A 27,488-nucleotide genomic window follows, 5' to 3' on the forward strand; every position below is an offset into this window, starting at 1 on the left:
TGATGTCCTTTCCTGTCACATCCTAGCAAGGCTCCATGCTCTCAACATGACTCACCACTGTCCACATCGACCTCGGTCACCTGGCTGGGGTCACGCTCGTTCTTGGCATGTCTCCACTTTAAATTGAGTCTCTGCCTTTCCAATCCATCCTTTTTAGAAGGAAGTCACTCTGTGCAGCACACACTTGAAGAGTCAATTATTTAGAATTTTCTGCACAGAGTTTGTCTCTCCCCCCACCCCATTTATTTATTTGATCATTTATTTATAATAGTGGATATTTATTTTATACTTTGGACGACAACCCAGTACTACTTTATTTATTATGTTACTCATATTGTCCCAGCTTTGACGACTGGGTGCTCTTTCAGTTGGCTCCTGTGTTCCTTTGTCATAGCCCCATCACTCTCTGTGTGTGTGAGCAAGAGAGAGGAAGAGAGAGAGAGAGAGCGTGAGAGAGAGCACAAGGAGCACACTTCCCTTCCTTACCTTCCAGCATTATAAATTGCTCCAGGCTCATCCTGTGTATTTCCTGTCCCAGCCCTAGACTGAGCCATTTCTCCAAGGAGCCCTTTATAGGGGAAAGCTATTAGAAACCATGGTCTTGGCCCTAGTGTGCTCACTGTTACTGGGGTGTTACTGCTTCTAGGCTCTCTTCACTGACAGAGCAAGGAAATGTATGTGTACACTAACACATACCTATAAACATATCTCTATATTGTACCTAAATGTAATTTATAACAGATTGATACATAGAGATAGATACAGTATGTGCATCTCTATTATACGTTCTATATATACATTTTGTATATACATATGCATCTGTATATTAAGGTAAACATCAGTTCAAACTGATGTCTCCAACTATGATCCATTACCACATGGATTATTCTAGCACCTCCCCTTGCTTGTCTATATCATCCCACTCAAACAGTGAGAAAGCTGGCTCCCAGCATCTGCCTTCCATTTACTTAATTGTTTAATTCCAGTGTGCATGTAGAGTGGTTTCAGAATTGTTAACTCTTACCCTTGTGGGGAACAAAGTTGTCAACTGGAGCGCAGTGCTCCCTTTGCCTTTGGTCTTTCAGACCCCACTCATTTCCGAGTGACTTACCCCAGCCCCTTTCCCCCCCCCGTCCCCTTCAGTGAAGTGCTTTCGTGCATTTGTAATACACCTAGATTCTTTTGTCATAGTCTGCACTCCTTCCTGAGATCCCCTCATTTCCTAAAGGATTATTTTGAAATTTGCAGATGTTAAGCTCTGCTCTTTCTTCTGTACACTTCTCTGGGTCATGACTTATCCAGGGTCTCCGCCATCAGAGCACCGCACAGAGGAGCTTCACGGCCCTAAACATCTCCTGGGCTTCCCCTAGTCAAACATCACCCCCGCTCTCAAACCCTGGGCAACCACTGATCTGTTTACTCTCTCTATAGCTTTGCTTTTTCTGGAATGTCATATAAAGGGGATCACGCAGTGTGTAGCTGTTTTCAGACTGACTTCTTTCACTTAGCAGTTTGCAGTATGTATTCAAGAGTCATCCAGGGGCACCTGGGTGGCTCAGCCGATAAGCGTCTGCCTTTGGCTCAGGTCGTGATCCCGGGGTCCTGGGATCGAGCCCCAAATCGGGCTCCCTGCTCTGCGGGAAGCCTGCTTCTCCCTCTCCTACTCCCCCTACTTGTGTTCCCTCTCTCTCTCTCTCTCTCTCTCAAATAAATAAATAAAAAATCTTAAAAAAAAAAAAGTCATCCATTTCTTCATGACTTCACAGCGCTTCCATTGTCTGGATGGGCCACAGGGTTGTTTTTTTTTTTTTTTTTTAAAGGTTTATTTATTTATTTATTTGAGAGAGAGAGAGGAGGGGCAGAAGGAGAGGGAGAGAGAGAATCTCAAGCAGACTACCCACCGAGCACAGAGCCTGAAGGACATGGGGTTCCATCCCAGGACCCTGAGATCATGACCTGAGCCGAAGGCAGATGCTTCACCGACGGAGCCACCCAGGCGCCCCTGAGTTCCTTGTATATTTTGAATACCAGTCCTTTATCAGATATATCTTTTGCAAAGATTTCCCCCCAGCCTGTGGTTTGTCTTCTCATTCTCTTTGACAGCGTTGTTTGCAGAGCAAACATTTAAAATGTTGATACAGTCCAATTTCTCATATTTTCTTTCATGGGCCATGCTTTCCATATTATATCTAAAAACTCATCACCAAGCCCAAGCTAAGACAGATTTTTCTCTTCTGTCTTCTTCTAAAAGTTTGGTATTTTACATTTAGGCCTATGGTCAACTCTGAGTTAATTTTTCTATAAGGGGTCCCCTGAAAGGATTTTGAAAAGCTCTTTATTCCAACCACTCAACACACACAAGGGCATTTCGAAGTCGACATCTACAGTATTTCAACAGATGTTTAAACAGTTGCAAAGGGTGTAATTTCTGGCGTACCACTACCCACTGCTTAAAAGCCCAACAACTGTGATACCACCTTTCACTTGAGGCCAGTGGCCTCAAAATCCCCTGGTGACCTGACGCCCGTGTCCATCTCAAACTCTGATGCTGGCTCTTCTTTCCACGTTCCCTTTGGAGGTGAGTCCTTTTCTTCCTGCCTCCGCCTGTCGTCTGCCGCCCCTCAGAGACGTCTCCTGGTGCCGTCTTTCTCCAGGTGGGCAGGCTTTCATTACTCGGACACTGCACTTCTCTGAAGCACAGACGTATTTAAATGACATTTCTTATTATCACCTGCGACCACAGGGCTCGGATGATACATGCACTGTGGCAGTGGGTTAGACATGTTGATGCATAATTATTAGGCAAGCAAGTAAGACGGGGCTCCTGTTTGTGTCAGCTAGTCCAGGTGTCCGCAAACAAGAGAGGCCTTCCGGTCAACGTGAGGTGGGGCTCACCACTGGGTCCGGTCCTAGGAAACCCTGTGCACAGAGATGAGCAAGCTGCCGAGTGCTGGGGCCCCTGGAAGCTTCTTGAGTGAACTGGGGGGACGATTGGGAAAGGGGCGTGGGAACAGGAACTGGAGGGGCCCTTGCAGACTTACCAAGTTTTGGACAGAGACATGTGGCAGCTGAGTTCTGGAAAGATGATTTTGAAAAACCTCTGTCTGCCCTGTGGACCCTCTTAAAAGACTTTGTGTCATGCCAGGGCCTACAGACCCCTGCAGAGATAGCTTCCGCAGGCCATCCCTGGGCCCTGTAACTCCATGAAGCCTCTGCAGCTCTGGCCTGTATGGATGTGCTCCTGTCAGCAGCCAGGACACCTGTTCCCCCATCCCTGGCGGGGCCCAGACCCCCTAGGAGGAGTGCCAGGACTGAGATGGAACTGGATGGGAAGAATCCACTCACTGTTGGGATGAAGGATTGAATTCAGTCACCTGCCACTCATTTCCTCAGCAGAGACACTTTCTGGGAGTGGATGCATTGATGAGGAAGACAAGACAGAGAAGGTGATATTGCAATGATGGATCTTCTGAAGACAGGGCAGGCAGGGTGATGTACTAGAGACTGGGCTGGGCCGGCAGGGCAGGCCTGTTTGAGAGGTGAAATTTGAGCTGAGATTTGATTGAGGGAGCAAGCCAAGCAGATATCTGAGTGAAGAGCATTCCAGGCAGAGAGGCAGTGAGTGCAAAGGCCCTGGGGCAGGTGTATGTGTGGTGTGTTTGACGGCCAGTTAGGAAGCCAGCGTGGTTAGAGTTCGTTAGAGCTAGTTGAGCAAGGGGGAAAGTGGGTGAAAAGTGGCCAGGGCAATGATAGGGAAGGAGGACCAATCACGCAGAGCCCTTAGGCCACTGTAAGGACTTGTGCTTCGACTCCTGGTGACATGGAGAGCTGTGGGAGGGTCTGGAGGCTGGGTGAAATGATCTCAATATAGGAAATGCTCTGGCTGCTCAGTGGGGAAAAGACCGTGGGTAGGAGGGGTGAAGGGTGGGGTTAGGGGGCAGAAGGGGGCCAGTGGGGAGGCTGTTGCTGTCCTCCATTTGAGTGCCAATGCGGGGTGGTGCTCAGGCCAGGGTGACAGAAGTGGTGGTGGCAGGGTTGGGGCTAGGGAAGAGATTTGAAGGCACGCAGAGAGCCATGTCAACATGTGGGTGGAGAGACTTCCGGATAGAGAACACCGGTGGTGCAAAGGCCCTGGGGCCGGCCCAGTCAGGCCGCCTAGGGCCTGGAGACGGCGGGAACTGGCCTGAATGACCGAGGAGGGAGGCGGTGGCGGCCAGCACCGGCCAATTGCCTTACAAGGCGCCCTGCAGCGCCGAGGCAGCCGCGCTAGGCCACCGCATGCTCGCTCGCCAGCGGCCGGCGGGGGCGCGCGCGGAGGGGGCGGGTCCGGCGGGGCGCGGGCGGGGGGCTCGGCGCGGCGGCCACTGCGCGAGGCGACGCTGCAGTTTCGGCTCCAGGTCCGCACCCGGCGCTCCCGGGCGCGGGCGCGCGCGGGCGGGGGCGCGTGGGATTCCGGGCCACGGCCGCCGCAGCCCCCGCGCGCCCCCCGCGCACACCTGTCAAGCCCGGCGCGGCCCACGCACCTCGGGACGTGGGAGGCCGAGGCTGCCGAGTCCCTCCCGCCCGGAGGTTCCCGGGGCCGGGCTGCACTCGGGCGGCCGCGTGGGTGGCCGTGGCCGTGGCAGGCGGCTGGGCGCGGGGGTCGCAGGTGCATCTCGGGAGGGTTGGTGGCCTGAGTGGCGCGTGCCTGTGAGCGCTGGGCCGTGGGTGGCAGGTCTAGGACCGGGGGCGTGGGGGGGGGGCGTCTGTGGGCGCTGTGGCTGGGGGTGGGCCCGGAGGGGACGGGGTGGGGGTGCACGGAGCCTTCTGGAAGGCGGCCGATCGCGGCTGACTCGGTTGTGTGGAGGCAGAGAGGGGGTGTCTGGGTGCTGATCGCCGTCGGGGTGCCGGGGGGGGGGGGCACCAGATCGCTGCCTCGTATCTGGGCGGGGAGGAGTGTATGCGGTGGCCTCGCTCCGAGTCGCCCACCTGGGAGTGCGAACCTGGGCGGTGGGGGAGGGGAGAGATGGATCCGGGCTGGGGCTGGTTTCTGTGTTTCTCAGCAGGGCTGCCACTGAGGGTGGCTTCGCCCAGGGGGCCCCCCTCCATCTCTCCCCGACCCCCACAGACATGCTGCTGCTCAAGAAACAGACGGAAGACATCAGCAGCGTCTATGAGATCCGGGAGAAGCTCGGCTCGTGAGTGTGTGTGTGTCGGCGAATGTGTGTCAATGAATGTGCTGTGTGTGCGTATGTCAGTGAATGAGTGAGTGTGGGGGGGCGGGGGGGCCATGGGACCAGGAGGACCTCCCCATCTTCTGCTTCCCCACCCCTCCCCCTCCTTTCCTCCCCTTTGCCTTTCCCCCTCCCCGCCTCCCCGTCTCTGCCTCAGGGGCGCCTTTTCTGAGGTGGTGCTGGCCCAGGAGCGGGGCTCCTCACACCTTGTCGCCCTCAAGTGCATCCCCAAGAAGGCCCTTCGAGGCAAGGAGGCCCTGGTGGAGAACGAGATCGCAGTGCTCCGCAGGTGCGTGCCAGCCCCTGGCCAGGCTGCCCGCAGTGGAGGAGCGCCCCGGGGGAGAGCGCCCTGCCTTTTCTGCGGCCCCAGGAACTCCTGGCCTGGGGCTCTGCCTTGCTGGACCTGGCCCTGGCCCGGGTGGCCTGCGGTAGGGACGGGGGGCAGAGGAGGGAGGAAGAGAAGAGGAAGGCTTCCCCGGTGAGGGGGGTGGGGGGCAGGACGAAGCCCTCCTAGACCCTGAGAGGCCCAGAGGGGGCTGTGGTGGCCCATAAGGGCCTTTTTCTTGTCATTGCAGGGTCAGCCACCCCAACATCGTGGCTCTGGAGGATGTCCATGAGAGCCCTTCCCATCTCTACCTGGCCATGGAGCTGTGAGGAGGGCAGGGCAGGCTGGGGTGGCCGGGGCTGGGTGGTGAGTGCGGGGCTGATGGGGCTGAATTAGCTGAGCCCCCCACTCCCCCCAGGGTGACAGGGGGCGAGCTGTTCGACCGCATCATGGAGCGTGGCTCCTACACAGAGAAGGATGCCAGCCACCTAGTGGGCCAGGTCCTCGGTGCTGTCTCCTACCTGCACAGCTTGGGCATCGTGCACCGAGACCTCAAGGTGCCTGCCCTCCTCCTGCCTGCCCACCTGCGCCTCGCCCGGCATCCCTGTGCACCAAGGGTCTGGGGGACTGGAGGGTGCCCAGCACCAGGGGCCGTGCCGGGGCTGACCTGGCACTTTTTCTGGTGCCCGTGTGTCATAGCCTGAAAACCTCCTCTATGCCACGCCCTTTGAGGACTCCAAAATCATGGTCTCCGACTTTGGCCTCTCCAAAATCCAGGCTGGCAACATGCTAGGCACCGCCTGTGGGACCCCAGGATACGTGGGTCAGTGAGGGGGGCCACCCCGAGGCTCGCTGGGGGCTGGCGGGGGGGGCTGGGGGACACCGCGGGAGCTGTGTACCGGGGGCAGGGTAGGTGGTGGGTCATTCCTGGGGTTAACTAGGCCGAGCCCAGCAGCACTGAAGGCGTGGTGCGTGTGCGTGCGGGTGTGTGTCCGTCTGTCTCTGGCCCCCAGCCCCGGAGCTCTTGGAGCAGAAACCCTACGGGAAGGCTGTGGATGTGTGGGCCCTGGGTGTCATCTCCTACATCTTGTGAGTGACCCCTGGGAAGGCTCCTCTTCTGCTTGCCTGCTTTCTGCTGGGTTGGGGAGGGCTGGGCAGCTAGGTGATTCATGTGTGGGTGCCAGGCTGTGTGGGTACCCCCCTTTCTACGACGAGAGCGATCCTGAACTCTTCAGCCAGATCCTGAGGGCCAGCTACGAGTTTGACTCTCCCTTTTGGGATGACATCTCGGAATCAGGTGAACTTGAAGCTGGCCCCGAGCTCAGGGAGGGGGGAGTGATGAGGGGAGTGGGGATGCGGTGGGCTGACCTGGCATCCCAACTCCAGCCAAAGACTTCATCCGGCACCTTCTGGAGCGAGACCCCCAGAAGAGGTTCACCTGCCAGCAGGCTTTACAGCATCTTTGGTGAGTGGGACCCGTGCCAACCTGTCCTGGGACCAGAGGGACCACACCCTCAGAGACTCCCCCACCAGTGATCCTTGGCCTCCCCCTAGGATCTCTGGGGATGCGGCCTTTGACAAGGACATCCTGGGCTCAGTCAGTGAGCAGATCCAAAAGAATTTTGCCCGGACCCACTGGAAGGTCAGTGTGGGGAGGGGCCTGTGGACCTGGCTTGAGGCTGCGCTGCCCCCCACCGCCCCTCAGAGGGATGGCCTGGGCTGCCAGTGGCCTCTGTGGTCCTCAAAGTCTGGGGGCCATGGCCGGGGCATGGCCTGACAACCCTCTCTCCCCACAGCGAGCGTTCAATGCCACCTCCTTCCTGCGCCACATCCGCAAGCTGGGGCAGAGCCCAGAGGGTGAGGAGGCCTCGGAGAGGAGGATGGCCCGCCACAGCCACCCTGGCCTCCAGTCCGGCCAGCCCCCCAAGTGGTGATGCCCAGGTATGTGAGTGTGGGCCCTGCACCCACTGGGAGCTGACTCCTGAGTGCCCTTAGAAGGGGGTGGGCTCTGTGTGGCCATGAACTAAGCGGGCCAGACCCCACAGAGCAGAGAGCTGAGGGCAGAAAGGGTAGCCAGAGGAAAGGAGCTGGGGTTCCCATAGAAGCAGACAATAGAGGCCAGTGGGGGCTGGTGACTGAGGGGACCATGAAGATCCGTGAAGCGCCTGGTGCCGAGACCCAGTGGGTCCTGCTGCTGAGAGCCTTGACCGGGAGCGGGGGGTGCAGGGCAGGCCGGGGGCCTCTCCTGACGACCTCCTTCTCTGCGCTTCTCTGTCCCTCTCCCCCCAGGCAGATGCTGTGGCTGAGTGCATTGACTCCTGGATTCCCTTCCCATGGGTGGACCCTTTCAGTCCTCTTTCCCCACCCCCAGGACCCCGGGCTGGCCTCGCTGGAAAGTTGGAGATGTGTGGGTGTGGTGCATGGCACTGGGGCAGGAGTGGGACTCACCCATCTGCCACCCAGGCTCTGCCCCCGCCTAGGGGCTGGCGGGGTGTGTCCACAGGGACTCCCCTCCACTGTCACCACCACACCCCCTCTAGGAGCCAAAGAGGCTTCCAGGGGCAGCTCTTCCTGCACGCCGTTCTGTGCTTTGCTGACTGTGGTGGTCTCGCTTTGTGTCATGGTCCTCCGGCCCCCCTCTAGTTTTCCTCAAATCAATAAAGACAGACAGAGCAATGGGCCCATGGTGAGCTGGAGGGAGGGGTGAGGGACGGGGATGGGGGATGGGTGTGGAGGGGATGGATGTCACCTGTGGGAAGGAAACCAAGGAGGCAGGCCCACTGCCCACAGGACCCCACCATGAGACCTCACCCACTGCCACCTGAACGTCTGTTCCCTCCCATCATGGCAGGCAAGCTCCCAGCTGTTCAAGAATTTCCTGTCCCTGTCCCCCCAAGTGCCAGCAGGAGGCGGCCTGGCCGGCCAGCTCTGCCAGCCTAGAGGTCAGCCTGCATGTGGCTCTGGCTCCTTGGGAGAAAATGGAGGCACCTCAGGCCTTGTGGGCTGCCAGCCGAGGGGGGTGGCGGGAGGCTGAACTGGTCCGAGGAGCACCGTCTCCGGTCCCCTGGGGGTGGGCTGCAGGGACGGGCTCACAGGCAAGTGGAGGCCCAGTGACCAGAGCCCTGGGCGGTCTCCTCCAACCTCTCCCTTCCTTCCCCCACCTTTCCACGGCCCTGGCCCGACAGAGAGCATTGCCAGTGGGCACCTTCTTGTGCAGAAGGTACCGCAGTGTCAGAAGGTGGAGCCAGGGGAGGGCGCCGTCGGGGGCTCAACAGCAGCCCTGCCCTGTGGCTTTGGAGTCCTCACGCTCCAGGGTGGGGGAGGGGAGGGCATGATGCTCCTGGGATGGGGAGCTGCCATGCAACATCCACGCTGGGTTGGTGATGGCTTCCGGTGTGAAGACTGGTGGCCCGTCCTCTGGTCTGTGTGGCCCCTGCCCCTGGCAACCCCATTCTGGGTGGACCAGGGCTCCGGAGTCCTGCCTTCCGGGACCCCAAGCCTCTCCTGGTGCTAACCAGAGCAGAGGAAGCACCCTCAGAGTTCTGGGCAAGCTGGCCACCCTTTCCTCCCCATTGACTCCTGCCCCTGCTCCCTGCCAGCCCCCACTGCAGAGCATGATGGAGGAGACCCTTCTCTTTGACATTTAGGACCCAAAGGGAGGCAGTGAGGCCCAAGCAGGGCTGGCCAGGGTCTCGGTGGGAGCTGGGCGGTGGGCGGGCGGGGTGGGGGGTGGGGCACAGGTGAGGCCCGTGGCAGTGTTTGGGGTTGGACCCCGGGGGCCTGGCTTCCACTGAGAAGAACAGCTGCGCCCAGGTGGGAATGGGCACATCCCGGGGTGGGCATGCCCGCCCGCTCATTCCCAGGCACACAAGCCCCTCTGTAGCTTCCTTCTCCTAGCTTCCTCCCACCCCCTTCCTGCTTCATATTGCCCCCACCCCCCCCATGAGCCCCTGAGCCCAGGGCAAGTCTGGAGGGTGGTGGGCAGCTTCCTCTTCTGTCCCCATGGCCGCTTCTAGGTCATTCTTTACTCCAGGCTTTTGGGTCACCCAGTCCAGTCCTACCATGCCTGCTCTCCTTTCTCTGCCCACAGTCCAGGGGACCTCGGGCAGCCAGTGCCATGGCCAGGCCTCAACAGCTTGGTCTCCCCACCTCCAATGACCTGTTTGGCCTCTCCTTAGCTCCCACTTGGGCCCTTGTCATCTCCTGTCCTGACACCTCTGACGTCTTCACCCTGGGCTCTCACGGCACCTACTTGTTCTTGTTTTGTCCATCAAATATCGATTGGGCCTCTACTTTGTGCCAGCCGTTGGGCCCAGCACGCAAGGTGCCTGCCCTGGTGAAGGAGGCCCTGTAAGGGAGGGGGTGAGCTTACTCGGATGATAGGAATGACCTGCGTGGGGAGGGTAGCGTGCTGCCTGCTCAGGGAGGCCTGACCATTGCGCCGCGGGGGCTGAAGCTCCGCCTGCCCCGACACGGGGTGCAATTTGGCCTCCGACCGGCAGGCGGCGCCACGACCACATCTAAAAACATCCATCAAGCCTCCCAGTTCTTCACCACCTGGGGCAGCTGCTCAAAACTATTCCTCTCCCCCACTGCCCTCCTCCCCACTGCTCCCCCCATCCCGAAATCGGGCCCTGGTGCAGTCCTCACTTGGGGGAGAAAGTCCTGCACTTTCCATCTGGGAGCCCGGAGATCGGGGGACCTCCAGGGCAGACAGGGCCGGCATCCTTCATCCATCCGAGGCCTTCCCATCAGAGGGGGGCAGTTCGTGAGAGAAAATCTTTGGGTCGCCTCGGTGCCTAGGACGTAGGTCTTGCTGTCTGGGAGAGAGACTGGTGCAGCCAGAGGCAAGAGCTGGGGGTGGGGGGGGGGGGATGGAGAGGGAGCTTGGGCGGGGGCGCTCTGTGAGAGCATTTCAGGCTTAGGGAACAACAGGTGCTCAGGCCTGGCGGGGTAAGAGCTGGACCTTAGTCTGTGAGCAGTGGTGAGTCACTGGAGGGGTAGCAGGTGCTGAGCTTGGGCAGCTGGAAAAGTTGGGCCCTGTGAGTTGGGAGCAGGGTCCAGTGGGCTGGCCTCTTCCCAGCTGTCAGGGACCATTCCAGAAATGAGAGGAAGCTGTTGTCCTGGTTCTGGACCACACAGGGTGGGTCACACACTGTGTCTTGGAGCAAACCTGCGGGTGACAGGGTTTCTGGAGATGCTCAACCTGTGGGTCCACGCTGGGGATGGGGAGACTGGGTGAGGAAGGGTGGGGACTGGGAGCTCTTTAGGAGTCAGTGATCAGTTGGGGTGGGGAACAAAGGAGATGGTCCCCAGGTGGCCCATGCGTTTGGGGCCATTTACCAGGAAGGGTTCAATGGGGTGTGTTTGGGTAAGAGACAAGGTCGGTTTTGGACATGGTGAGTTTGAAATAGAGCAAAAGAGACTATATTTCATCTTCCTTTGCAGATGTGGATCTAGCTTTATATTGAGCATTGCCGTGTGCCAGGCAATGTTGCAGAGAGCTTCATATGTATTAACTCAAACCTCTCCTTATCATCTCCATTTTACATATGCGGAATCTGAGGCACAGAGAGGCCAAGCGCCTGAGCCACGGCCACACAGCCTTCTGCTTTACCCCCTGACTGCCTCTGTGCAAATGCGGAGGGCTCACTGGGAACATGAGGGTGCGTGGGGACTTGAGGAAAAGACGGGGGGTTCTTCACGCCTTCTCTGTGTGAACGCATGCTGTCAGTGTGAGGAAGAAGGGGGAGCCCTGGGCCTCGGCTCCATTTCATTACAGTCCCTGGGAAATGGGAACCTGGAGGTCTTTCCACAGTGCCAGAGGTAGAGCGTGCAATCTGAGCCCTGGAAAGACCCCTCTGGAGTTCAACGTGAGACATGGGGCAGGACTGGTGGCAGGGACACATGTCTGAGGGGCCACCCACATGGGAGGCAAGGCAAGAGATGGCGAGAGCCTGTGCCCAGGCAGCTGAAGCGGGACTGGAAAGATGGAGATCACTTGTCGTGGGCTAAATGGAGGGGGAAGGTGTGAAGGAGTCGAACCCAGGAGTGAAGCAGGCTTATTCAGTAGGTGAGGGGACCAGGCAGGACTCAGCCCTTCCTGCCAGCCACTTGGTGGCACATGGCACATGGCAGCCATGTTCTCTACCCAATCCCAGTTTAGTCCAGGCAGTCCTGCCTCCATCCCTGTCTCCTCAGGTGGGCAAGACAGGAAGTGTGAAGTGTTTGGGAAATAACAAATAACCCGCTTTGGTTGGTTGAGGGCAGTTGCGACCAGTGGCTAGAGATTGGCCTGGAAAGTGAACTTTCTCAAGAGGGCGCTGGGGAGCCGTTGGAGGGCTACTTGTAGGCAGGGCAGTGACAGGATTAGATTTTTGCTTTAAGAGAGGTTTTCGGTATTTTTCAACCCTATCTGGCCTTTTGGGATAAATATAAAAACCTCATCTCCAGATCTCGTCTCCAGGCCCCATGGAGATTTTTAAAACATGTTTTTTAGAGGGAGAGAGAGCGAAATGTGTGTGCACGAGTACTGGGGAGAGGGAGAGAGAGACTCCCCAGCAGGCTATACCCTCAGCTTGGAGGCTGATGCGGGGCTTGATCCCAGGACCCCGAGATCATGACCCAAGCCCAAATCAAGAGTCAGACGCTCAACCAGTGGAGCCACTCAGGCGCCCCGAGGTGCCATGGAAATGTTGATAGTTCTCCTCATTGCCAGGGAGCCAAGTCTGCCTCGCATGATGCCCTGAGTAGAGGCCTGATGGCTCTTTCTCGGCTTATCCTTACACTTCCTTCAAGTACTGCTTTATGTATTTTTAAGTTAGGTTATTAAGTGCAGATGAATTTTGAATTGTTACATATTTCAGGTGAGTTGAATATTTTATCAAAATATGGTGACAGGCATTACTACTGTAATGCTTCTGCCTTATAGTCTATTTGCCTGACAGTAACTTTCTTTTGGTTAGTATTTGTCTGGTATATCTTGTTTAATCCTTTTCTTTTCAGAGTTAGAATTTGTTTTATTTTATGGAGATATAATTCACATATTGTAAAATCGACCCTTTAAAATGTACAATTGATTGGTTTTTAGTATACGTACAAAGGTGTGCAACAGTCACCACGATCTAACTCCAAAACATTTTCATTACCCCCCAAAAACCCTGTAGCCATTAGTGGGCAATCCCCATTTTCCTCAACACCCCTACTCCCCCAAGCCCCTGGCAACCATTCTAATCTACATTCTGTCTCTGTGGATTTGCCTATTCTGATATTTCACATAAATGCAGTCATACAATATGTGACCCTTTGTGTCTGACTTCTTATGTTCAGCATAATGTTTTTGAGGTCATCCACATTATAGCATGTAAGAGTACTTCATTTCCTTTTGATAGCTGAATGATGTTCCATTATATGGATAGACCACATTTTGTTAATCCATGCATCCCCTGATGGACATTTGGGTTGTCTCCACCTTTTGGCTATTGTGAATAATGCTGCTATGATCATTTCTATGCAAGGTTTTCTATGGACGTATATTTTCAGTTATGTTATTTGGTAGAATTCACCTGTGGAGACTTCTGGGCTTGGATTTTCTCTGTGGGAACATTAATTAATCATTTTATTATTTTATTTTTAAAAAGATTTTATTTATTTGGGAGAGATAGAGAGAGTGCACAATCACGAGCAGGGGAAGAGTAGAGAGAGAAGCTGACTCCCCACTGAGCAGGGACCCCGAGGCAGGGCTTGATCCCAGGGCTCCTGGACCATGACCTGAGCCAAAGGCAGATGCTTCACCGACTGAGCCACCCAGGTGCCCCTATTATTTTAATCCCAGTATAGTTAACATACAGTGCTGTACCACCCGGTGATCATCATGACAAGGGCACTTCTTAATCCCTGTTGTCTGTTTTACCCATCCCGCCACCCACCTCCCCTCTGGTAACCATCAGTTTGTTCTCAGATAAAAGTCTGTTTCCTGGCTTGTGTCTCTCTCTCGCTTTATTTTGCTTGGTTTTTGTTTTGTTTCTTAAATTCCACATATGAGTGAAATCATATGGTATTCGTCTTTCTCTGACTGACTCATTTCACTTAGCATAATACCCTCTAGCTCCATCCATGTCGTTGCAAATGGCAAGATTTCATTCTTTTTGATGGCTGAATAATATTCCACTGTGTATATATGCCACATCTTCTTCATCCATTCATCTATTGATGGATACTTGGACCGTTTCCATAATTTGGCTATTGTAAATAACGCTACTGTAAACATAGGGGTGCATGTATTCCTTTGAATCAGTGTTTTTTTGTATTTTTGGGGTTAATATCCAGTGGTGCGATTACTGGATCATAGGGTAGCTCTATTTTTAACTTTTTGAGGAACCTCCATACTGTTTTCCACAGTGGCTGCACCAGTTTGCATTTCTACCAACAGTGCAAGAGGGTTCCTTTTTCTTCTCATCCTCACCAACACTTGTTTCTTGTGTTGTTGATTTTAGCCATTCTGACAGGTGTGAGATGATATCTCATTGTAGTTTTGGTTTGCATTTCCCTGATGATCAGCGATGTTGAGCATCTTCTTATGTGTCTATTGGCCATCTGGATGTCTTCTTTGGAGAAATGTCTATTCATTTCTTCTGCTGTGGAACAATTTAAATTACTAATTCAATTTATTTGCTTATTATAAGTCTATTCAGATTTTCAATTTCTTTTAAAGTCAATTTTGGTTATTTGCTTCTTTTGAAGAATTTGTCCATTTCATCTGAATTGTCTAATTTGTTGCCATAAAGTTGTTCAAAACATTGCCTTAGAATCCTTCAAATTTCTGTAAGTCAGTAGTAATGTCCCCCTTTTCATTCTTGATCTTGGTAATCTTTTTTCTTGATTAGTCTACGTTTAGTTGATCTTTTCAGTTTTCAAAGAACAAACTTTTGTTCTTTTCAAAGAACAAACTTGTTTTCATCAGTTTTCTCTATTTTTCTTCTGTTTTCTATTTCAATCATTTCTACACTAATCTTATGTTGGCTTGCTTTGGATTTAGTTTGCTTTCCTTTCCTAAGTTATTAAGGCAGATCCCTAGGCTGTTGACTTGAGACCTTTCTTTTTTTGCTGGTTGAGGCATTTAAATAGCTTTAAATTTCCTCCTAAGTACTGCTTTAGCTGCATTCCACAATTTTGATATGTTGAATTTTCATTTTCATTCTGTTCAATGTATTTTATAATTTCCCTTGTAATTTTTTCTTTGACTTGTGGGTTATTTAGAAGTGTTTTGTTCAATTTCCAAATATTTTTGAATTTCCTAGATGTCTTTCTGTTTTTGATTTCTAATTTAATTCTGTTGTGTTCAGAGAACATATTTTGTATTATTTCAATCGTTTTACATGTATTGAAATTTGTCTTATGGTCTAAGTTATATTCTGTCCTAGAAAATGTTCCATACATATTTGAAAAGAGTGAGTACTCTGCATTTGTTGAGTGGAGAGTTCCATAGATTTTAGTTAGGTCAGCTTTGTTGATAGTGTTGTTTAAGATTTCTGTATCTTGGGGTGCCTGGGTGGCTCAGTTGGTTAAGTATCTGCTTTTGGCTCAGGTCATGATCCCAGGGTCCTGGGATCACGCCCCACATTGGGATGCCCACTCAGTGGGGGGGTCTGCTTCTCCCTTTCCCTCTGCCCCTCCTCCCTGCTTGTGTTTTCTCTCTCTCTCAAATAAATAAATCTTAAAAAAAAGATTTCTGTATCTTGCTGATGTTCTTTCTAGTTTTATCAATTATTGAAAAGTGGGGTATTGAAATCTCCAACTGTCATAGTTGAATTGTTTCTTTCTCCTTTCTGTCCATTTTTGCTTTATGTATTGTTCGATGTGTATATACTTATAATTGCTATATCTTCTATATCTTCCTGATGAATTGACCCTTTTGTTATTATGAAATGTCCCTTTTTTCTTTTAGCTTTGGTCTTAAAGTCTATTTTATCTGATATTGATATAGCCACTCCAGCTCTCTTATGGTTACTCTTTGCATGATATATTTTTTCTATCCTTTTACTTTTAATCTATTTTTGTCTTTGAATCTAAGATTTGTCTTCTTGAAACAATATATAGTTAGTTGAATCTTGCTTTTTTGAATCTCTGATTTTTGATTGGGGTGTTTAGACCATGCACATTTAATGTAATGATTGATGTGGTTGGGTTTACATTTGCCATTTTGTTATTTGTTTTCTATATATCTCCATTTTTTTTTTGTTCCTCTCTTCTACTTTGACTGCCTTCTCTTGTATTAAATTTTTATTCACCATTTTATGTACCATTTTATTTTCTGTGTTGATTTTTTGAACTATATATTTTTTGAATTACAATTGCATTACAATATACATCTTAACTAATCACAATCTATTTCACATTAATACTCAATTTTGGTAAAATGTAGAGGCTTTGCCCTAATATTGCTCCATTCTTTCCCTCCTCTTTGGCACAGTTAATGTTAATAATACATTGTTATAGTTATTGCTTTCTTTATACAATCTTATGTCCTTTAAAGAAGTTAAGAGAAGAAATGAGGAAAAATATATTGAGACTTTTATATTAGCACACATAATTAATCATTTTTGCTGCTCTTCATTTCTTCCACTGAATACAAATTACAAACTGGTGTCAGCCTGAAGGACCTCTTTTGGTATTTCCTGTAAAGAACTATAATAGCAGTGAGTCTTCTCAGTCATTGTATATCTGGGAACGTCTCTCTCTCTCTCTTTTTTTAATCTTCAACTTTTAATTTTTTTTTTTTTAAGTTTTAACCAATTTATTTTTATTTTTTTTATTCTTATGTTAATCCCCATACATTGCATCATTAGTTCTTTAATTTTTTTTAAAGATTTTATTTTTAAGTAATTTCTACACCCAGTGTGGGGTTTAAACTCACAACCCTGAGATCAAGAGTTGCATGCTCTACTGACTGAGCTGGCCAGGCACCCCATTTAACCGTCACCTTTTATTTATTTATTTATTTTTAAAGATTTTATTTATTTATTTGAGAGAGAGAGAATGAGAGAGAGAGCACATAAGAGGGGAGAGGGTCAGAGAGAGAAGCAGACTCCCTGCTGAGCAGGGAGCCAGATGTGGGACTCGATCCTGGGACTCCAGGTTCATGACCTGAGCCAAAGGCAGTTGCTTAACCAACTGAGCCACCCAGGCGCCCCTAACCGTCCACTTTTAAAGGACAGTTTTGCTGGATATAGAATTTTTGATTGATAGTGTTTTTTCCCCAGTTCTTTGATTACATCATTCCACTATCTTTTGGCCTCCATTGTTTCTGATCAGAAATAAACTGCTAATTTCATTGTGGTTCCCTTCTGCATGGGTCATTTTTCTCTTATTGCTTTCAAAACGGATTATCTCTGGCTTTTACTTTGACTATGAAGTGTCTACAACTAGCTCTATTTGTGTTTATATTACTTGGGATTCTTTGGACTTCTTGGGTCTGATTAATGTTTCTCATAAAATTTTGGGTGTTTCTGCCATTATTTCTTCAAATGTTTATTCTGCCCCTTTCTCTCCTCCTCTTCAAAGCACCCCATCACACACATTTTAGTATGCTTGTTGTTGTTCTATAGGTCTCTGAGACTCAGTCATTTTTCTCTCTGGTTTTCAGATTGGATAATTTATGTTGATCTATTTTCAAGTTCACTGATTCTTTTTTCCGACATTTTGAACCTGCTTTTTAATACCTTTAGAGAAGTTTTCATTTCAGTTATTATACTCTTCAACTCCATGATTTCCATTTAATTATTTATTTTTATTATTATTTCTAAAACTTTAAAGATTTTATTTATTTACTTGAGAGAGAGAGCACAAGCAGGGGGAGTGGCAGAGAGAGAAGCAGACTCCTCACTGAGCAGGGAGCCCAACGTGGGGCTCAATCCCAGGACCCTGGGGACCATGACCTGAGCCAAAGGCAGACACTTAACCAACTGAGCCACCCGGGTGCCCCTTTATTTAAAAATTTTTTTTAAAAAAGATTTATTTTAGAGAGAGAGAGAGAGAGCATGAGGAGGGGGAGGGGCAGAGGCAGAGGGAGACAGAGAATCCTGAAGCAGACTCCCCACTGAGCATGGAGCCCAATGTGGGGCTTGATCCCATGATGCTGAGGTCAGGACCTGAGCTGTAATCAAGAGTCAGACACTTAACTGACTGAGCCACCCAGGTGCCCCTCCATTTAGTTATTAAAAAAAATAATTTCTATAACCTTATCAAGAATATCTTTGTGTTGACTCATTGTTGTCATACTTTCCTTTAACTATTTAAACAATGGTTTTCTTTAGTACTTTGAATATATTTGTAATAACTGCTTTGAAGTTTTTATCTGCTAATTCCAACACTTGGGAACACTCATAGGTAGTTTCTATTGCCTGATTATTTTCCTGAATGTGGATCATGCTTTGCCATTTCTTTGGATGTCTGTAAATTTTTTTTTTTTTGGTTGAAAAATCAAACATTTTGGATGATATTTTTCAGCAACGGTGAATTCTGATATTCCCTTTCCCTCTAGAGGTTGTTTTTGCTGTGTGTGTGTATGTGTGTGTGTTGTCACTTGTTTTCTTCTTTGTTGTGTAACTTTTCTGGACTTAATCTGTGAAATCTGTCCCCTCCAGTGTACAGTCACTAGTGTCTGTTTGTATTTATTTATTTATTTGAGAGACATTGTTGAGAGAGAGTGAGAGAGAGAGAGAGAGAGAGCATGAGCAGGGGGAGGGGCAGAGGGAGAGGGAGAAGGAGAGGAAGAGAAGCAGACTTCCGGCTGAGTGCAGAGCCAAGGTGGGGCTTGAGCTCATGACGCTGAGATCACAACCTGAGCCAAAATCAAGAGTTGGAGACTTAACCAACTGAGCTACCCAGGTGCCCGCCCCCCTCGCCTTTTTAAGTAGGCTCCTTGCCCAGCGTGGGGCTTGAACTTACTACCCTGAGATCAAGACCTGAGCTGAGATCAAGAGTCAGATGCTTAACCAACTGAGCCACCCAGATGCCCCTCTGCTTGTTTTTTTTTTAAAAAAATATTGTAGTTTAAAAATTTAAACCTGGTTTTGTAGGGGCTGCCCCTGTATCTGCCTAGCTTAATGGTTGGCCATTGATTGGATGGAAACTGCTAAAAACAGCTTCAGCTAGTAAGGCATCTGTACACTGCTGTTGGATCTGTGCATGGGTAAGGGAGCTCTTTGAGTGTTCAGGCTATTTGCAGGTCTGCCTTGGGCTTTCTTTCCACTGGGTCCTTTTGAGTCTCCTATATAGCCTATGTGTAGCCTCAAGATATTCCAGGAGAGCATGAATAGTTTGAGACCTCTTCATTTTCCAGTTAGCCAGGAATATGCTTGCCCCAAGCACATTCACAGTCTCAGTCTAGTAGAGTTGCGTTGTTGGCCCTCCCTGGCTGGTTTGCTTCTGAGAAGTCACTTCCACTGAGAATGTCCCTGGATGTAGGTATTATCCACCACTCCAGATTGAGTTAGCTTTCCTCAAACCTAGGCAGAGAAGCTGCTGGTCTCCATGGGCTGCCTTGCCCTGGCCCATGCCCAAACAAGCTGGGAGGGACGAGAGCAAACCTAGGCCAGAATGCCACAGAGTCCCGAAGTTTATCTTCTTGGTTTATTATATATCTTTGGTTGATTTCCAGATCATCAAGGTTGTTTTTATCAGTTTTGTATAACTTTATAGTTGTTTTTTTTTTCTTAAGTAAACTCTACTCCCAATGTGGAGCTTGAACTCATGACCCCAAGATTAAGAGTTGCATGCTCTACCAACTGAGCCAGCCAGGCGCTCCCTTATAGTTGTTTTTTTTTTTGGGGGGGGGGCGGAGATTATTTTTTATATCCTCACTTGGTCATAGCTGGTGACCTTTCAATCTTTTTTTTTTTTTTTTTGGTCCTATTACTTAGATGTGTCTCTTATAAATGGCTTATAGCTGGATTTAAAAAAAATCCTGTCTTTATTTATTTATTTATTTTTACAGATTTTATTTATTTATTTGACAGAGAGAGAGAGACAGCGAGAGCAGGAACACAAGCAGGGGGAGTGGGAGAGGGAGAAGCAGACTCCTCACTGAGCAGGGAGCCCGACGTGGGGCTCAATCCCAGGACCCTGGGATTATGACCTGAGCCGAAGGCAGACGCTTAACGACTGAGCCACCCAGGAGCCCAAAAACTCCTGTCTTTAACTAGAGAATTTAGTCTACTTATTTTGCTTAAGTGGCGTTTGGATTAATTTCTTTTTTTTTAAGTTTTTTTTTTTTTAATTTATTCGACAGACAGAGACAGTGAGAGAGGGAATACAAGCGGGGGGAGTGGGAGAGGGAGAGGGAGAAGCAGGCTTCCCACTGAGCAGGGAGCCCGATGTGGGGCTTGATCCCAGGATGCTGAGATCATGACCTGAGCTGAAGGGAGACGCTTAACGACTGAGCCACCCGGGCGCCCCTGGATTAATTTCTAAAATCTTATTTTATACTTTCTACTTATTCCAATGTTTGTTTCTTTATTTTCCTCCTTGACTTCTTTTGGACTGAGAGTTTTTCCTCAATATTTGAGATTTTTCCTGTACTACTTTGGAAGTAGTACACTCTTTAACCATCACTCTAGAAAATTTAGCATGCATATTTATCTTAACAAAGCTTAAAATTATTCAATACTGATATGGCCATGAGGGAGTAACAGGGTCCAGAATTTACCTTCCCACCAAGCATAACTTGAAAACTTGGCAAAATATATGAATCAACTGTTTTCAGATGGGGGACAATAGTCTCTGAAGACCCTGAAACAAATTTAGTGAGCTTCACCATCCAGGCTTTCTGACTCAAGTAGAGGAAACATAAAATGTAACCCATAATGATAAAAAAAAAAATCAGCCAATCACAACAGACCCAGGTGAGTTCCGGCTTCTGGTCAGCATGGAAGGAGCTTGGATGTCACCCACTGCATGCCGTGAACAAGTACAAAGCTGAACACACTGAAAAATGAACAGCTCTTCTCAGATCCATCAGAGAAGTGAGGTCACAGGGCAAACCACTGCTCCAAACACTGGACAGGCAGAGCTAAAGAATCACAGCTTCGCAGAGCAGTGCTGGGGTAGGAAAACTTGAACTTTAATTGAGGAATTGCTTGAGGTTCAGTGTGGACACGTCTGAGAGTTCAAAAAAAATCCAGGAGGGGCCTGATCTTAAGGAGGCCCCCACACTTTTATGAATTTTATCTCCAGGAGCCCTACCAGGTTTGCACAGTGAAGATTCGAGAAAAGTCTCATGCTTCTGGCAGCGGGAGGGGGAATGTAGACATTTTGAAATACACCAGAGCATTCTGTTCTTATTGAGGCCCGCCCTTAGGACAAACTATTACATCAGATCCTGACCTATTGGAGCTTTATCAGAGTCTAGCAGAAGGCAAATAGCCAACTACAGCCCCTTCTAGTCATCCTAGCCCACCTTACAGGCCTGTATTGAAAGGACACCCCTGCACAGAGGATTCTGCTGCATTCTTGGGCAATAGTCCCTCTGGACCACTTCACTTAGAACTTTTAAAACATGTATTTTTAAAACTTTGCTATTTTTATTGGGCTGTTCCAATCTAAATAAAACCTGTGTGCAAGCTAAGCAAATGAAGCTTCCAGACAAATCCCGGAGCTGTGCTCCCAATCAGATCACTGTCCCTTAGTTCCTCCAAGAAGAAAATTCTGGAGCATCAAGTACTCTATGCCTAGATCCTTTCACTTAAAATTTCACCTTGTGGCTATAAATGCTTGAGGGCCAAATTTCCCTTTTTTCCCCACTTCTACTCAGATCCAAGGTCAAAAGAAGCAAGCATCCTCCCCTCTTTTGGTGGGCTATTTTTTTTCCTGGGTCACCAGTTGTATTTGTTTTCTGCTGCTGCTGCATGAAATTGCCACAGACTCAGTGGTTTTAGACAGCACGATTGATTCTCTTACAGTTCCAGAGGCCTGAAATCCAACACAGATTTCACCGAACTAAACCCGAGCTGTTGGCAGGGCTGTGTTCCTTCAGGAGACTCAAGGGAAGAATCTGTTGTTGTTTTGCCTTCTGCAGCTTCTAGAGGCCGCCTGCATTCCTTGGCTTGCAGCCCCTTTGTCCATTTTCAAAGCCAGCAATGTAGCCTCTTCCCATCTCTCTCTCTGGCTCGGACCCTTGTTGCCATTGCCATGTCTCCTCCTCTCACTCTCCTGTGTCCCTCTTTCCCTTGTCAAGATGCATATGATGGTGTTCGGGCCCACCTGGATAATCCAGGACAGTCTCCCCATCTCAAGAGCCTTGACTTAATCACATCTGCAGTGTCCTTTTTGCCACTTAAGGTAACGTATTCACAAGGGCCCGGGTTTAGGATGTGGCCACCTGTGGGGGGCCAGCATTCTGCTGACCATGCCTACTGAGAACATTGCCCTTCAGGCATACTGGCCTTATGTGGGGGCCCAGGTGTCATCTCCCAGCCCCCATGGGAGGTGTCTGGATAGCTATAGGAAGACGGTGTCCAAGGAGGAGGGGTGGCCTGGGCTCCTGGTTCTTGCCATGTCTCTGTGGTTGGCAATCATGGTTTTCAAGATTTATTTATTTGAGAGCGAGTGTGTGGAGGGGGAGGGGCAGAGGCCAACTCCCCACTGAGCATGGAGCCCGACCCGGGGCTTGATCTCATGACCCTGAGATCATGACCTGAGCCCAAACCAAGACTCGGACACTTAACCAACTGTGCCACCCAGGCGCCCCAGGACTCACGGCCTTAAGGGGAGCACTGCAGCTTCAGCATGCAGAAGGCACTGGAGTTGTCTAGAGCTGAGGCCAGGAAGCCAGGGAGGAGCAAGCCTCAATTGTCACTTCAGGTGGCCTTTGCAGTCCAAGGACCAAATTCCACAGTGTGTCAGCCAGAGGGACATGAGCTTGCCCATGCAAGTCTGCCCCTAACCCTCCCCAGCTCCCATCCTCGTGTGGCTCCCATCACGTCACCCTGAGGCTCAGCTCTGACTCCGCACCGAGTCCTGGGGCTCAGCTGCCAAGCCCTGTGGTCACTGCTGGGTCCCTGCTCTCTCGCTCTCTCCAGGGGTTTGTCCCTAGCGGTGTGTGGCCCAGGGTAGGGGCTCCGCGGGTCAAGAGCTGCGTGGGGGCCAGATGGGAAACAGTGGCGTGAGGGTGGGTGGTGCTCAAGTCCCCAACCGGCCCAGTGTGGGGCTCCGCGCACCCCGCCCCTCTCATGAGGCCTCCCTCCCAGCCTTCCCCCAAGCCCTGCAGGGTGCTCTGGAAGCAGTTCCTTCTGCTTAGTGTCTTACAGAAAGTGTTTATTCAGGAACAATTAAAGAAAGCAACTGTGGTGTGGACTCCCAAGCGTGCATGCACGCCGCCCACAGCCCTGTATATGCAGCTTGGCCCCTTCCCCGCCTCCCTGCCCAACCGTGGCTATGTGGGACCTGCAGCAGCAAAATCCAGGCCTTCTTCCCCCTCCCCGCCCCCAGCTCTTGCTCTGAGACCCCCATCTCCCTGGGCAGCACTTTGGCCACCCTCGGTCACAAAGAGCCCCAGTGATCCCGTTAAGACATCTGGGGGAAGAGGAAAAAAAGCATCTTTTCAAACGTCAAGTGGATAAACAGGGCGCCAGATGTGTGGCCGGGAACCCGCTCGGCAGCTCCGGGCCAGCACCCTCCCCTGTGGCGCTGCCCAGCCAGAAGCCACCCAGAGACGGGCTGTCCACATGGATGCCGGGCAGCCCGTGTGCCTCCAAGCGCACATCCCCGGGGAGGCCCTCAGCCCCAAGAGGCGACTAACTGGTGGTGAACCCCTCCCCAGAAGCAGCCATTTGGGGACAGGGGTGGGACTGGGAGCGGGTCCCCAGAACAGGCACACACCCTTCTGAAGGGAAAAGCTACAGGGAGGCTCGAGGCCCAGGAAAGGGAAGCCACCTGGAATGGTCCCTTGGAATGAGAATCCCACCCCCCCCCGCCGCCCACTCCCCAAAGGAAAAAGTAACAGTCGCAGAAGAGGCAGGTTCTGGAGCGTGGTTCCGCCCGCAAGCGGCGCGGGTCAGGCTGGTGGCCCTGGGCCCGGCTTATAGGCACATTTAATAGGATTCCCGTGGATGTTTCAAGTGGGTAGGACAGGTCTTTCCCCGCAGCCACTCTGGAGGGGCTCCTGGCTCCGGCCTCTTCCCAACAGCCCTCCCCTGAGGTATTGCGCTCTCCCCCGCCCTGCTTCCGGCTGAGCCCCCTCCCACCTCCCCCCAGCACATGGGTGGTCAGGGGCACCCACTGGGGGCTGGAACGGGGGCCCTATGTGGGATCCAGCTCGAAGACACCATCGCTGGTGGGGGTGGTAAAGAAGGAGGGCGGGTCGGAGGCCGAGGACTCCTGCCCCCCACTGCTGCGCTCCCGGGCGCGCCTCTCCTCCAGCCGAAGGCTACGCTCGAAGTCCAGCAGCTGCCCCATGAAGTTGAAGTTGGGTGAGATGTTAGACTTCTTCCGCTTGACCAGGTCGTAGGCATCGTTGAGTGAGAGGTGGCGCTTCTGCATGAGGTAGGCCACGGTGACGGTGACAGAGCGGCTGACACCGGCCAGGCAGTGAACGAGCACCCCGCAGTTCTGGGACAAGGCCTCATCTAGGTGAGGGCAGAGTGGGAGGCAGGGTGATGTGCGGGCCCGCCCGGCCCTGCTCTCCGAGCCACGCTGCTCTGGCCACATTTGGCCTGGGAGCCCTGTCCTGCCTGAGTCCTAGGGCTTTCGCTGGTGGCCTCTGGGAGCTCGTCCCAGCCCTGCCCAACCCCAGAAGTGGTGGTCCAGGTTTGGGCTCTGGGGATGGTAGCTAAGCCCAGGAGGAGCCTTCCAGAGGGAGTGGCAGAGGCCAGGAGCCAGGCCTGGTGGGGGGTGGGGGGAGGGAGGAAGAGGAGGGCAGAGCCGACTTACCAATGAATGCAATGGCCTCAGGAAAGAACTGGGACAAATTCTGGCTCCAGTGGTCTGAGATGGGGATCTGCTTGTAGTGAAAGTCACCGTTCTTCTCGAAGAGGTTAGGGAGGTTGGGGGTGACGTTGAGGATGTAGCGGATGCCCAGCTTGGCCAAGCTGTCCACGTTGGCTGAATCCCGGGCACTGCCCAGGTAGAGGTTGGGCAGGATCTGGACAGGGAAGGATGGCAGCAGCCCCGTGGGGGGGGGTGTGGCGCCCTCTGAATCCAGGCCACAGCTCATGGAGTCGCGGTCAGGCTCGGATTCGGCATCAGAGCAGTCAGAGCCCAGGCACAGGCCGCCCAGCCCCACCACTGGGCTGGGCACCGGGGCTGTGCTTGGGCTACCACGGCTGCTGAGGCTGGTCTCACACAGGTGGGGGCACTCTGCCTGGAATCTGCTGAAGCCGCCTGGGAGGGGAGAAGGGGAGAGTCCCCTGTTGATCTGGCCACCTGGGTGGCCAAGCACCCTTGGCAGGGGGATAGGGAACTGACCCCAGACAACTCCAACACCCAAGGGGGCTTGCAGATGTTCCCAAAGGGAACTCAAGAGTCAGCAGCCTGATCCCTACTGGTGTCCCATGGGGTGCACTAGGGGCAGCCCGACCACCCTCACTCGGTGCTGTTGGCTATTCCTCCAGACAGCGAGTACCCACTGTGCTGCTGGGGGGTGCAAGATTCTGGGCTTAGGCAGAGCCCCCTCAAAGAGGATCTTACAGCCCCAGGGCCCAGCGAAGGCAAGCATGATGTACTGCCAACCTCGGGGAGGACAACCACCGTCAGTTAAAAAGGGGCAAGGTTCAAAAGTGAGTTCTCTGCCTGGGTGGCCACCTCCCATCCAGCTCAACCAGGAGCACCCCAAGAGCTGGGAGCCTGGGAGAGAGCGTAACATTCTACCAGGATCGATTCAAAGCCCCCAGAAGCGGGCATCTCCTTCATCTACAGATAACAACTCTTTTCCTGGGCTAGGGGTGGGTCCTGGAGATCCAACACTTGCTTTGTTTCTGCGTCCCTGTGCATTCAGAATGGAGCAAGGGACAACAGTCCAATGACCCCGCTTTGATGGGGAGGTGGGGAGCTGGCTCTGTCGGTTCATGGGAACCCTGTCCCTACGCTGGACCTCTGGGTGTCTGTTTGGCTCATCAAGGGGCCAAGAGGCCTGTCTCAGCCTATTCCCCTCCACCCGCCAGCCCTGCCATGACTATGATGGGATGGATCTCTGCCTCCTTCTGCCTTCACTGCTTTCCTCTCTCTCTCTCTCACTTTCCCCTTCCCGGTTCCGGAGCCTTTGCAGAGCGGGATTTGGCCTCCTGTGGCCCCTGCCTCCTTTGCCAGTGAGCAGCTGCAGGAGGTGGTGACATCAACGGGGTGGTGATGGGGAGGTGATGGGGGGGGGGAGGATTGGGAGCCTACACTTGGTACTCCATTCTTGAGCATCCCCTAAGCCAGGGCAGGTCAGCCCGATTCTCCCCGTTTTCCAGACTCAGAAACTGGGGCTCCCAAGGGTGAAGGGCTTGCCCAAGGTCGTGCTCAGGGGAGGGCATCTCACGTCCACTTAAGCCGAAATAAGGCTGGGCTGGCCCAAGGTCAAATGAATTGGGAATCCCCTTGGAAGGTGTGGCCCTGCCTCCCAGGGCCCAGGGCCCTTCCCAGGCCGGTCCCCCCGCGCCGGCGCCCGCACCTACCCTGTAGGTAGTACGCCAGGTAGCCTTCCTCTCGCAGCTTCTGCAGCAGGGTGCCCAGCACCGAATCGGCCTCCCACTCCTCGGCCTCCGCCTCCCCGCGCCGGGGCCGGCCCCCGCCCTGGTCGTACAGGAGCACCGGGGCGGGCGGGGGCGGCTGCAGCGGCGGCCCCGGCAGGAGCGCGCGAACCGACAGGCTCCCCCGCCGCAGGCGGCGCAGCAGCAGCCCGGGCAGGGCGACGCTCAGCGCCCCGCCAATGCGCGCCGCCTCGTAGAGCTCGCGGCTTCGGCAGTCCAGGAGCAGCAGCCGAGGCCGCGGGGGCGACAGCTCCCTCCGCAGCCACAGGCACGAGCGGCCCAGACCCTCCATGGGCTCGCGGCTCCTGGCACGTCGGACCGCCGGCGCTGCGGAGAGAGGCCCGGCGCGCAGCGTGAGCCCGCGTCCTCCGCGCCCGGCCGCCAAGGGGCCAAGACGTGAAGCCGAGCCCGTCTCCTTCAGGCTGACGTCTAGGGGCCCGCGGAGACACCCCTCCACCGCCCACAGCGAGGAGGCGCAGAAGGGCGCCTCGGGCTCCCCAAGGAAAACGCCCCAGGCAGCCACTCGGGCGCTCCGGGAAGGGAAGAGTGAGAGGTCCTCCAGAAGAGGAAGGCCGGGTGTCCAATGGGCCCTCTGAGAGCCGCGGGTCCTTTCCCGGCCCCTTCTGGGCCGGCCCAAGGGTTCGGCCGCCTCCGTTCACACCCCCTTCCAGCGGTTCTCGCTCGGCCTGCCTGCAATCGCTCCCCAAGTTCAAGCTTCCGACTTTGGGGACGTGCGCGTGGGAGAGGCGGACCCGGGGAGTAGAGGTGGCGCGAGGTGAAGGGCCTCAGCCGGGCTTCTCGGAGCTGCCCCGGCCCTGGCGGCCCCCGGGGGTGGGGGGGTGGAGGAGAAAACAGGAGGAGAGAGACCTGGAGCGTGGTCGGGCGGCGGGCGGCCGCGCGTGGACGTCCGAGCCCAGGCCAGCGCGCGACGCGGGGCGCCGTTCCCCGGTAAGGGCGTCCCGGGGCCCGGCCTCCCGGGAAGACCGTGGGGTGGCAGAGCAGGCGCGCACGTGGAAGCCGAGTCCCGCGCCGCTCTCAAGCAGGCCCCTTCCCGGCAGCGGGACGCAGCTTCCACCTTGGAAGCCGCTGCCTTTGGACGTGGAGTGGCCGTTTGGAGGGGCGGGGCAGTGGGGGCGGGCTCAGGGGGGCCAGCGAGCCAACGAGTGCCAGCGAAGCAGTCGGGTGGGCCCCCAAGTGGCGCGCTGAGCTGGGGCTTCCACCCAA

The 27,488-nt window shown here is 52.9% G+C and overlaps 2 protein-coding genes across 6 annotated transcripts; one reads left to right on the forward strand and one right to left on the reverse strand.

The window, feature by feature from the left end:
* The first annotated feature begins 4,343 nt into the window (after positions 1 to 4,343).
* On the forward strand, positions 4,344 to 8,214 carry PNCK (pregnancy up-regulated nonubiquitous CaM kinase). 5 transcript variants are annotated; one of them, XM_081809388.1, is made up of 12 exons: positions 4,344 to 4,397; positions 5,046 to 5,177; positions 5,371 to 5,502; positions 5,789 to 5,863; positions 5,957 to 6,095; positions 6,238 to 6,361; positions 6,552 to 6,627; positions 6,723 to 6,835; positions 6,925 to 7,003; positions 7,093 to 7,180; positions 7,335 to 7,479; positions 7,828 to 8,214. In XM_081809388.1, exons 2-11 carry the CDS (start codon positions 5,110 to 5,112, stop codon positions 7,470 to 7,472), a joined length of 1,032 nt encoding a protein of 343 aa, XP_081665514.1. In that variant the 5' UTR covers positions 4,344 to 4,397; positions 5,046 to 5,109; the 3' UTR covers positions 7,473 to 7,479; positions 7,828 to 8,214. The 5 variants fall into 5 exon arrangements, with proteins under 5 accessions (XP_081665514.1, XP_081665513.1, XP_081665515.1 ...); XM_081809387.1 differs by having other exon boundaries at positions 5,108 to 5,177; XM_081809389.1 differs by having other exon boundaries at positions 4,355 to 4,397; positions 5,043 to 5,177.
* A 14,622-nt stretch (positions 8,215 to 22,836) lies between these two features.
* On the reverse strand, positions 22,837 to 26,998 carry DUSP9 (dual specificity phosphatase 9). Its single transcript, XM_006740445.3, has 3 exons — positions 26,190 to 26,998; positions 24,466 to 24,915; positions 22,837 to 24,161 (listed from the first exon to the last, which is right to left on the reverse strand). The coding sequence occupies exons 1-3, from the start codon at positions 26,554 to 26,556 to the stop codon at positions 23,836 to 23,838; spliced, it is 1,143 nt and encodes a 380-aa protein (XP_006740508.1). The 5' UTR covers positions 26,557 to 26,998; the 3' UTR covers positions 22,837 to 23,835.
* Between the last annotated feature and the right edge of the window lie 490 nt (positions 26,999 to 27,488).

Source organism: Leptonychotes weddellii, chromosome X (genome assembly GCF_054177405.1).
Source record: "Leptonychotes weddellii isolate Sample4059 chromosome X, ASM5417740v2, whole genome shotgun sequence".
Taxonomy (NCBI): domain Eukaryota; kingdom Metazoa; phylum Chordata; class Mammalia; order Carnivora; family Phocidae; genus Leptonychotes; species Leptonychotes weddellii.